Source organism: Musca autumnalis, unplaced genomic scaffold (genome assembly GCF_047663935.1).
Source record: "Musca autumnalis isolate F117 unplaced genomic scaffold, ASM4766393v1 scaffold_4, whole genome shotgun sequence".
Classification (NCBI taxonomy): Eukaryota; Metazoa; Arthropoda; class Insecta; order Diptera; family Muscidae; genus Musca; species Musca autumnalis.
The window spans coordinates 134,045,298-134,058,165 of NW_027411977.1; the positions used below are offsets into that span (position 1 = coordinate 134,045,298).

The 12,868-nt window shown below is 34.8% G+C and overlaps 1 protein-coding gene across 1 annotated transcript in view; it reads left to right on the forward strand.

The window, feature by feature from the left end:
- The window catches only part of LanB2 (laminin subunit gamma-1), a 66,374-nt gene that overhangs the window by 27,067 nt on the left and 26,439 nt on the right, over positions 1–12,868 (forward strand). Inside the window, exon 2 of the mRNA XM_073985938.1 lies at positions 9,601–9,914. Coding sequence (XP_073842039.1) covers positions 9,750–9,914 — 165 coding nt within the window. The 5' untranslated portion in view covers positions 9,601–9,749. The remainder of the gene's footprint in view (positions 1–9,600; positions 9,915–12,868) is intronic.

Here is a 12,868-nt window from a genome sequence, read left to right on the forward strand (position 1 = left end):
TGTCTGAGCGGCCGTATTATCCAGATATGTTAAAATCGAAAAAAAAGATATTTTTTTTAAAATACTTTAATTTTTTAAACAATTAATTAACAACTAATATTCAAATATCGGCTACACCGATTTTCTGAAATTTTCAGGTAAAAATAAGCTGCATATTTTGTTGAATTTCGTTGGGAGAATGGATTTTCATAAAATTTGGTGAAAGTAGAAAACACATATGGGAATTTCTGTGTGAAATCGGACACTTTTTCAAAATGAAGTTTTTTTTTTGCTGTAATGATGCTGCTCATCAGCAAAACATTCCAGTGTATTTTCAGAATTTTTTTGACTAATGGTTCCAGAGATATCGCGCCTTGAAAAAGTCGAGTTCTGTAAAAACTATATGCAAAGAAATTCTCATAACTTCTTTAATCCTTTGTGGTCCGACGTTGCCTGTGGGCAATTTTGCGAGTTTGTGTATGCGTATTTCCCACAACGTTTGAGATATTTATATATACTAAGTGGGTGTCGGGTTGTTTTTCTTTTCTTTCGTTTTTTCATAGTAGGCTGTTTTTTCTAGGGTAGGGTTACTAACCCGACGCCCAAACCCAAGTTTTTAACGTTCTTATGGGTGAACGCGCGGCACATGTTAGCTCACTACCTTTAACGGGTGTAAAAGGCAGTTCCCCAGGTGACACCACGGGGACGACAGTGTCCACTATAGAGGAAAGAGAGACCAAGATAAATCCTGGGCTTTGCCATGTTAAAACCGGTCAGGACCGTTCCTTGGTATCTTCCATCCCCTACGTCACAATCGAGATGTACAGGAGCCAGAATGAAGTCCGAAAATTCTACCAAAGAGTGAACATCAAACATATGGCTTTGGTACAGGCACATCCTCCTGTAGAGACCAGCAAGGTAATCTGGTAACAGATACAGATAGCGTGCTCAGGATATGGAAGGAACATTTCTCCAATCTGCTGGTATCCAATAGTAGCGAAGACGATGATACCACAGATCCAATCCCAGAAGATGGTATAGAATGTATACGGCCCGGCCAAGATGAGGTAAAAACAGCAATCAACCGGCTGAAGAATAATAAAGCTGCAGCAGCCGATGGCTTATTAGCCGAGCTGTTTAAAACCGGCGGCGACGCGCTGATAAGGTGTATGCATCAGCTAGTTAGCACCATCTGGCAGGAAGAACGCGTACCCGACGATTGGAACCTGAGCACCCTATGTCCCGTCCACAGAAAGGAGATAAGACTGTATGCTCCAACTATAGGGGCATAAGTCTTCTCCCTATTGCCTATAAGATAGTGTCAGGGATATTGTGCGAACGACTAAAGCCAATGGTCAACGAAATAATTGGACCATACCAATGTGGCTTTAGACCTGGCAAGTCCACCATTGACCAAATATTTACCCTGCGGCAAATCCTAGAGAAGACCCAAGAGATGCAGATCGATACATATCACCTTTTTGTCGACTATAAAGCAGCATTCGACAGTCCCCTCCGATCAAAGGTATTCCATGCAATGTCTGAATTTGGTATCCCCGCAAAGCTCATCCGGCTTTGTAAGATAACTTTAACTGATACTAGGTCCTCAGTTAAAATTGGAAAGAACCTCTCCGAAGAATTTTGTACCAAAAGAGGTTTCAGACAAGGAGGCAGCCTTTCGTGTGACCTATTCAACATATTGCTGGAAAAGGTAATACGACATGCAAATGTCAAAAAAAAAATGGCAAAATTTACACCTATAGCCACATGTTACTTGTTTATGCTGATGACATAGACATCATGGGACGATCAATAAAGGAAGTAACTGATACCTTTAGGAAGGTCTAAGCAGAATCTGCGAAAGTGGGTCTGGCGGTCTATACAAAGACATGAATATAGTTAAACGTATCGAGATGCAACGATTGCGTTGGCTAGGCCATATCATAAGAATGAGCGATGATGAACCCGCTAAAATGGCATATGAATACATGCATACAAGTGGATGAAGAAATGAAAAGGCGCGGTATTCCAAAAAGTCAAGCGAAAAAACTGAGAGGAATGGAGATCTTTTCTTAGTTCGGTCTATGGAACAAATGTTCTGTAATGGGCCAACTAAGTAAGTAAGTAAGTGGGTGTCGGTAGGTTTATTTCATAAGAATAAAAAATGGCAAGCACTTTTAAATAAGTACCTAGATTAGCGAAGTTAATCTTTTTTAAGTATAAGTAGTCTAGTAAAAATTTCGACATGAAATATTTTACTGATTTTATAAAATGACGTTAAATGTCTAATGAATCGAGTAATTGCCAATATTTTTTTGGAAAATCTTACTGAGATGTTAATCTAATAAAATAAAAAACAAACATATAATTTACAGTTCCAATCAGTAGTTATAGTTTTTTGAAATTTGAAAGTTGCCTGTGGGCAACATAGGGCCATTGTGGTAATAAAGTGGTTACATTAGTGGAAGATGAAAATGCTGGTTAGTGGTATTCAATGAAGTACAGAGGGTCATTGGGACATTCGGGCTTCTGAAAATGTGGTATTTATATTACTATTCGAAGATTGGACTTGAATTAAGAGGAGAATTATTGGTAGAATATACATATTACATATTAGGGTTTGTAAGATATCAAGCGCATATATATTCAAATATTTATTTATGTATTTGATGAAGAGCAATATTATCAGGTTTAGAGTTTGTATACAAAATAGAAAATATTTCTGAAAAATTTCAATATAAGCATTTCAAATTACATGAACACCGTCATATTCGTCAAATTGGCTAATTTGTGATCTATATGTTATAAATATAGATCCATTTTCCATTCCACTTCCATCAATTTTTCTCTAAAATTAAACAAACTCATCAGTTTATGCTTTTCCACATCATGAATAATAAAACCAGTAAGGAAAGGATCATAGTCGGGCGGGCCGACTATATGATACCCTACACCACTGTGAATATGTAAAATATAAATCGGAGCTATATCCAGATCTTAAACGATTTTGACATAAATTTGGTACATTTATTTCCAGACCGAATTCTGTCACTCATTCCAAATATCATTGAAATCGGACTTATATAGCGTGTTTGGTACAGAAAATACGTAAAATCGGCCGAAAATATATATGGGAGCTATATCCAAATCTGAACCGATTTCGATATAATTTGGGACATTTATTTCTAGACCGAATTCAGTCAAACATTCCAAATTTCATCAAAATCGGACGTATATAGCGTGTTTGGTGCATCAAATACCTAAAATCGGACGAACATATATATGGGAGCTATATCCAAATCTGAACCGATTTCAATATAATTTGGCACATTTATTTCTAGACCAGTCACACATTCCAAATTTCATCGAAATCGGAAATATATAGCGTGTTTGGTACAGAAAATACATGAAATCGGCCGAAAATATATATGGGAGCTATATCCAAATCTGAACCGATTTCGATATAATTTGGGACACTTATTTCTAGGCCGAATTCAGTCAAACATTCCAAATTTCATCAAAATCGGACGTATACAGCTTGTTTGGTGCATCAAATACCTAAAATCGGACGAACATATATATGGGAGCTATATCCAAATTTGAACCGATTTCAATATAGTTTGGCACATTTATCTATAGACCTAATTCCGTCATGAATTCAAAATGTCATAAAAATTGGAGAGTTACTGCGTGTTTGGTGCATCAAATACATAAAATCGGACGAACATATATATGGGAGCTATATCTAAATCTGAACCGATTTGCACCAAAATCAATAGGGTTCCTCTTATGCCGAAAAAATGGCCTTTCCTAATTTTTAGCCTAATTGGATAATAAATGCGACCTGTAGGCTGCGAACAAAAATACATGGACAGACAGACGGACGGACATGCATAAATCGACTCTGAAAGTGATTCAATGTATATCCCTAATAGGAACTATGGGTCTATCTCGCTTCCTTTTGCACGTTACATACAAATGCACAAAGACATAATACCCCTTACCACATAGTGGTAACAACAAAAAACAAGCTTTTTTAATTCTTATAACCACAATGGCCCAATGTTGCCCACAGATAACATTTGCGGCTACTAATTTGTATCTCCATGGAAAAAAATTCGGGGTTCAAAGGGTTAATATAGGTCCGATTTGAAAAAAAATCTTTTTTGTTGTCTTGAGCCTTTTAATAAAAAAATAGAAAAACATATTGCACGGTGGGCTTGGAAGCAATTTTCGGGATTTAATGTTTTAAATAAGTTTTTTAACAATGATTGTACTCTTCGATTTTCTTATTATTATTTTTTTTTTTTTTTTTTTGTATTATCAATTACAAAAATTTTAAGTCCTAGTTAGTAGTGGGATTCGAATGAATATGATTTTTTCTTAGTTTTTTTTAAAATTTGTCAATACAATTTTTCCTTTATACCAATGTGAAATATTTGTTATTTTACCAAAAAAAAAAAATACAAAATTACAGCAATTTATGTTAAACATCTTAAAAACTGCGTCATTCCACTTGCAAATTTAAAAAAATCGACTTTTTTCAAAAAAAAATTTTGACGGATTTTCGGCGAAGAATCTATCCATTTTTTTAGTTAAAATCTAAATTTTGACTTTGATAGCTCACTATTTTATTAAAAACGGATATTTTTGAATTTCGTTTGATCCTACAAACACATATGCTGATCGGCTTATTAATTTTAGAGCTACCGCAGGGCACCGCAAACTTCTTCAGTAAAAACAGTGTTTCGAAGGCGACCATTTGTCAGAACCCTGTGCAATATTTTTCAATAAAAAAAATTCCAAAAGTAGCTCAAGGTGTGACGTTTCAGATAAAAGCAAATCTTCTAAAAAAGCTTGGTAGATTTCTTTTAAAAAACTCATGAAGAATGGCTTAAATGGTAAGATTCAACGTTGCGAAATGCAATGAAAAATTAAAAATTAAATTAAATTAAAAAATTATATATTTTAAAATTTGTTTTTTTTTCAAATTTTAAAAAATACTCCTTGTTTTTCATAAAACTCATAAAAAAATTAAATTTGTGTAAAAAAGCTATAACTAACATTAGAAACACACTTTTTCAATAAATTAAAAAAAAAGTGTTAGACGGACGGAATGGTACGGTTACAAAAGTATATATCGGCTGAAAGAGGGCACTTTCAGGCATCATTCTGCGTAAAGGAAACTTTGTTCCATGCTGTTCCCTAAAAGTTCTAGTCGAATAAATTTGGAATTTCACTAAAATTTATCACCTGAGGAAAAATAAAATATCTCATACTGAACACAATATCTGTTATATTAGGAATATCTATTTCTTTCTCCAGAAATTTGCAAAAATGACGTATTTTCCCAAATTGAGAAAAAAAGTGTCGTATAAGTGTCCTAATGGTTTGCTTTCCTTAGTTTCAATATGATTGCACTGTGCAACACGAAAATTATTAGGGAGGACACGTGTCTCGCCGTTTTTTTGTATCTCATCAACTTTCGCGGTTAGAGGCCTCTAATGGTTTGAGGTTTTGATGTAAAAAGGGTCATTTAGTCAGGACTATATCGTCCAAACCGTTAGGAAATTTGAATTAATCTCAGAGGCAAAGTTGTAGCTCTTGTCTTAAAGAACAAAAATTGTGAACACATATAATCCATGAAACTTCATCTGCAAGGTCAAAATCGCCATGGTCCAATTTCTTTTAAAATTTTTTCTCAAGTTTCTTATACAGCTATCAAACCGATCAAATTTGAAGCAAACAACCAACTACAAAAATGTACCTCAGATCTCAATAAAAATCTTTCTAGGATATACGAACTTTGTAGAAACGGATCTTAATGGTCAAAATAGCAAAACATTTGCGATTTTTATCCTCTTTTCTCGGGTTCAGCTCCATAGAAACTAAACCGTTCAAAATTCAAGAAACCAATCAACCACAAAAGTGTAGCAAAGGCTTCAATAAACAACTTTCTGGAATATGCGAAATGTCTATGAACGGTTCTTAATGGTAAAAATAGCAAAACACCTGTGAAAATATTAAATTTGTACACATTTTTCTTCGATCCTGGTCCACAGATACCGAATCGCCCAAAAATTATGGATACCGTCAACCACAAAAATGTACCTAAGATTTCAATAAACAACTTTTTAGAACATATAAAGATTCTAGGAATGATTCTTAGGGCTGAAATTCACGAACAATTAAATTATTTTTAACATTCCCCCTGCTCAGGTTTGGAAATAACAAACTGTTAAAAACTCAAGGAACTTTTAAAGGTTTGTTATTTACGGACCCGAAAAGGAAAGAATGATCTAAAATAATCGAATTTTGAGCTTGAAGAATCGTTCCTACAATCTTCATTTGTTCTAGAAACGTGTTTGTTGAAATCTATGGTATATTTTTGTAGTTGACTGTATTCTTAATTTTTGGGCGGTTGCGTATCTTTGGATCAGAGTCGGAGAAAAAAGTATAAAATTTAGATATTTTCAAAAGATTTTTGCTATTTTTACCATTAAAACCGTTCATAGCCATTTCGCATGTTCCAGAAAGTTGTTTATTGATGCCTTTACTACACTATTGGGGTTGATTGTTTTCTTGAATTTTAAACGGGTTAGTAGCTATGGAGCAGAAGCCGAGAAAAGAGGATAAAAATCGCAATTGTTTTGCTATTTTGATCGTTAAGATCCGTTTCTACAGAGTTCGTATATTCCAACAAGTAAAAAAGTATCTGTCGGCTTTGCCGACAGAGATATACCCTCAACCTGTGTAAATTGAAACAAAGTTTGGAACAAATCGTTTGTTACGTTTATAAGATATGACGCGAACCATTTTAGCGAATATTTTCGAACTTTTGTGAGGGAGGTACAGGAAGGAGTGGACCTATAAGCACCACCTTCGAATTTCATCTAATATTCGAAGAAATATTACGATATCCAAATTGTTTTTTACACCTTTCGGGCTATTTTCTCAAGAAGTATAGACTTGCCCCTAAAAAACTTTTACTGTCGTAATTGAGGCAGCGAATGGATGTTGCTTCAACAAAAATCAAAGTGATTCAAGAGCAGGTCTTAAAGTGAATTTATCTGAAATTTTGTGTGGGAGGTACCCGAAGGAGTGGACAGATATAGTCCATAGTCCTGATCTATATCTGGTAGATATAAGGGGATGTGAAAAGTATGGCCGATGTGGTCACTGCCTTCAAGATTTATAGTGAGCACATGTTTTCCGAACATTTTTAACTTTTGTGGGGAAGGTACCTTAAGGAGTGGACCGATATGGCTTATCTTCAAACTTAAACTATGTTTGTACAAAATATTACTAAGACCATATTTTGGACCGAAACAGCAGATCCGTTCGAGAGTTATCTTGCGCTCTAACCACCTTACACGGCGTCATAGGGGTTTTTTGCAACTTGCATACTATTTTCTCAGGAAGTATGGACTTGCCCCTGATGAAACTTGTACCTTCGTATGGAGGGCAGTGAATACAACTTGCTAAAACAAAACTCAAAGCGATTCGAGAGCAGGTTCTAAACTGAACTTATCCGAAATTTTGTGTGAGAGGTACCCGAAGGAGTGGACCTATTGAGACCATATTGGAACCTCATATTAAACTTGTAGAAAGTTTACACTATACAAAGTATGGACCAAATCGGTCACTCCCTTCAAGAGTTATCGTGCGCACAAACTTTCCGAACATTTTCGAACTTCTGTGGGGGAGGTACCGGAAGGAGTGGACCGATGTAGCTCATCTTCGAACTTAAACTAAGTTTGGGCAAAATATTACGAAAGCCAAATTTTGGACCGAATCGGCAGATCCGTTCGAGTGTTATCTTGCGCTCCAACCACTACACACCGTGTCATAGGGTTTTTTGTAACTTTCAGGCTATTTTCTCAGGAAGTATGGACTTGCCCCTAATGAAACTTACAGCGTCGTATAGAGGACAGCGAATGCAACTTGCGTAAACAAAAATCAAAGCGATTCGAGACCAGGTCCTAAACTGAACTTTTCCGAAATTTTGTGTGGGAGGTACCCGAAGGAGTGGACCGATTGAGTCCATATTGCAACCTCATCTAAGTTTGATAGAAATTGCACGATGTGCAAAGTATGGACCAAATCAGTTATTCCCTACAAGAGTTATCGTGCGCACAAGTTTTGCGACAATTTTTGAACATTTGTGGGGGAGGTACCTAAAGGAGTGGACCTATATGGCCCATCTTCGAACTTAAATCGAATCTGGACAAAATATTTCGATACCCAAAATTTGAACCGAATCGATTGATCCGTTCGAGAGTTATCGTGCGCACCAGCCAGCCAGACAGACAGACGGACGGACATTGCTAGATCTACTCAAAATTGTCTGAAACGGATATCGTACAAACATACTTGGGGTCTAAAACCATTATTTCGATGAGGCACATTTTTGGTCGTATCAAAGTGTAAATACCCTCTTTAGCCTAAAGGCTGAGGGTATAAAAAGACGTTTATTGAGATCTGAGGTACATTTTTGTAGTTAGTTGTTTGCTTCAAATTTGATCGGTTTGATAGTTGTATAACAAAACTTGAGAAAAAATTTTAAAAGAAATTTGACCATGATGATTTTGACCTTGCAGATGAAATTTGATGGATTATATGTGTTCACAATTTTTGTTCTTTAAGACAAAAGCTACAACTTTGCCTCTGAGATTAATTCAAATTTCCTAATGGTTTGGAAGATATAGTCCTGACTAAATGACCCTTTTTACATCAAAGCCTCAAACTTTTGGAGGCCTATAACCGCGAAAGTTGATGAGATAGGGAAAAACGGCGGGACACGTGTCTTCTCATTTTTGGTGTTCTATCACACTGTGTATCACAGAATATGGTTAATAAAACATGACTCAAAAATTGCACACAGTGTTACTATCGTATTCCATATAGAAAATAACAACAAAACATTTTACCTCGTCCAAATAGGACAACAATACATATATTTTGAGAAATTGATCATAAATTCACCTCAGCTTCTTTGTCAACTTATTTACTGTTTACTACTAACCAACTACTACTAACCTATTATTTTAACAAGGACATGTCACCAGAAATAAGCAGTAATTGTTTGACCACTAAAGAATTAAAAATATTTGTTAAAGTGTAGCCTTATAATTGGTAATCAATGGAAAACGTGGATATCTTGATAAAAAAATATTTTTGGGATGCGAGAGTAACAACTAATTTCAATATTTTCTGAATACACTTTTGATAAGCGTTAAAACGCTTCGCCGCACTTATAGCTATTGCCTTCAAAATGTTTGTTTTCAATATTGTGGACAACATTAAAAGTTTTAACTTTAGCGCAGTTTTGACTTCAATATACATATCTTCCATTGACAAATATACACAAAATGTTTTGTTTACATTATCAGTCGATTTAATTTTCAAATAGTACATTACTAAATACATAAATACATACATATGTCCAAAAACTGACGGATGTACAGTCCATTCACAAAACACAAGACCACACAAAATGTTAATATGTTGGCCACATGTTTTCCACAGAGACAATGTGCTCTATGTACAGACAATAATCTTAAAAAATATATTGAATTTTTCTAACATCAAATTCTGTGCGTTGTTTTTTTCTCTTTGCAGAATCTTAATGAATATGTGCTGAATAAAAACCTACATAACGAATTTTTAAAACGAAATCGAAACTCTGGTATTGCCAAATAAAACAAAAAACAGCCTTTGAAAAAGTACAAAAATAATTTCCATCCACATTAGCCAACACAAGTCAAACCATGAAACGTAGCAAGTGGAGCTGTAGCTCCACACAACGCTTCATGATTTCATGGACGCTTTTGACAGCCCTATTGCTGTGTTGTGGGCCGCAATGGACAACGGGTCATGGTGCAACTACTTTTATGCCTGCCTTAGAATGTTACGATAAATATGGTAAACCTCAGGTAAGTTTTTATCAGTTTTATGGAAATTTGTATTTGTATTAAAGAAAATATGGGATGTTTTTTTTTTTTTTTTTTTTTTTTTGGTGGAAAAAAAGTTAGGAAATAATTAATGCTCTGTTCCCGAACCTGCAAGAGACTGGAACTGTTTTTGAAATTTTTAAATATTTTTATACCCTACACCACAATGTGGAAAGGGTATTATAAGTTTGTTTTGGTAAAAATTCATGTAACACCGCGAAATATTCGTCGGAGAACCCCAATGTGGTATACCAATCTTCATATCTCGACGAGATAAAGCGATTTTGAGATGTGTGTCTGTCCGTCCGTCCGTCTGTCCATTATAAATTGTAAACACGCTCCAGGCCTCAATTATGGACCGATCGTCACGAAATTTTGTATGGAGGTCGGATTCAGGCCAGAATAGATCCCTATTCTTATTGGTGATGACCGAGAAATATTTAGCGGGTGAAATGGACCAAAAACAAAATTTTTATCCGATTTTGTAGCGGCTCTGTATGTCGCAATTATAGTCCGATCGCCTCGAAATTTTAAATAATGTAAGATTATATGACAAAGAAGAAGTTTGAGATGGTGATCGGATGATGTTTAGAGGGTTAAATGGACCACAACTTTTGTGTGAAAATTGTGAAAATTTTTAATATACCGGTAATATCTTTATTCCTGGACCACACATTCCGCCCACATAAATAATATTTGGAAGGACAACTCTTGCCCTTTCAATTAATGCCAGTTATGTTGATTTATGTGGTCAGATAACAGAGTTACAGCCTAATATATCCAGTGTTTTGCTTGTAATGTAATCAAAAGCATACTAGAGGTCGCAATTATAGATCAATAGTTACGAAATTTTGCATGAGGTAGGGGTTTAGGTCGAAGAAGATGCCTACAATTTGTGATGATGATCTGATATTATTTAGCGGGTGCAATAGACCATTACTTTTGTATGCTAAATAAAAACATTTTATTTTTGCCCATATTTGAATCCCTGGAGGCCATATACCGGCAAAATCGCCTATATATGAAAAATTAACTACCGATCTTTCCTCTGATGAAAATTGCAATAATATGTGTGCTTGGTAACGGACCTACTACCTAAGATATAATGATATTTGTGAACAGAACCACATATTCCTCCCATGCTACAAATTGTCTCTATCATGACAGACAAATTCCCAGTTCTTACAAATTGCGTGGAACCCTATCATATCACCTGTCCAATTGTCCAAAATTTAAAGATGTAGCAGAAATTGCTAAACAACGCCAAATTTCAAATTTAAGAATATTTCTTAAAATGTACTGTATATAATTGTTCCAAAAACATCCCAGTAGGGACAATGGAGCCTTCTCTCATATCAATGGGAGCACCCTGATTAATATCAGCTCAATGATATGTAGACAGCGGAATTTTATGCAACACCCATTTTTGTAAAATTTGCATATTTTTGGCTTCTAATTAAATTCCAATCGAAATATATCACATATGCAAAAATATGCGAAATGTATAAATCATTCATATGCAAATATTATTTTTGCATATGGAAAATTAAATTGGCGACATTTTCTGAGTATTTCAACCATGTACAACTTCTCTACAGGTGGTGTTTTAAGACATGCCTTTCGGACTCGGCGATAAACAGTATTGTTACTTAAACTTAATGTGATAAGGTTGCAGACTCCAAAAATTTACTTCTTACAATGGCTTATTTGTCCAAAAGAAACTTTGATTTGCTGAAAGCTAACTGGCAGGGTAGTGGTGTAGGGTATCGTATGGTCGTCCCTGTCCGACTATAGCCTTTGCGTACTTGTTCCTTTATAAAATTGAAAAGTTTTTGGTTACGGGAAAAATATTTAATTTTTATGACAGATTGACAAATACACCACAAATACACTTCCATTAAATTAAACTTGAGCAATTCACATGCTTTAAATTAATATTTGTCAAACAAAATATACTTTTTTAAGAATTGACTTTGAAGGACATATTTTATTTCATTGAAATGTATGATGACACCAATTAAAGATACATACATGCGTACATACATATGTATGTATGTACATATATCCAAAAATATAATTAAGAGCTGTAAGTACATTCAGTGCTGCTCAAAACATTTCCAACTCAGACGCCTATATCACATTTAAACGATTTTTAGGGACATTTTGTGTTTTGAAATATTTATTTTTGCAATTTGATTCGTGACCCTACTTTCAAGATTTACAAATGATTAGGCTTAACTCTAGTTTAGTAAAAACTCTCCGATTTTCTTGAAATTTTTTGCAGTGGTAGATGTTGCTGCGCTGATCACGGGAATATAAAATTTTCAGTAGTACCGGGTCTAGCGGTTACCGGGTACCCGTACTTTCGGGTCAAATAACCGGGTAACCGGGTCCGTCCCCCAAGAAAATGTTATATTCCCGTAATCACCGCAAAAATACCTACCTCTGGAAAAAATTTAAACAAAATCGGAGAGTTTTCACTAAACTAGAGTTGTTCCCAAAACTTTTGCAACTGCATGGTTCGAATAACTATTACCTAATATTTTATTAGTTTTTTATATTGATTGGCATGATATGGTTTTTAATAAGAAGAAGTGGACAAAAAGCTTTCAGGAGGAATAGATTTCTTCCCGCCTATGTTTAATTTTGACAGACAAGTATGCCGAAAACAAGACATGTCTAATTTTTTAAGAAAAAATTTTTTATTTTATCAAAAATATGCAAAAATGTTTATTTACGTCTACCTACCTCTGGAAAAAATTTAAAAAAATTTGGAGAGTTTTCACTAAACTAGAGTTGTTCCCAAAACTTTTGTTAGTTTTTTGTATTGTTTATATGTTTGACAGACAAGTATGCCGAAAACAAGACATGTCTAATTTTTTAAGAAAAACATTTTTATCGAAAATATGCAAAAATGTTTATTCCTGAATATTGTG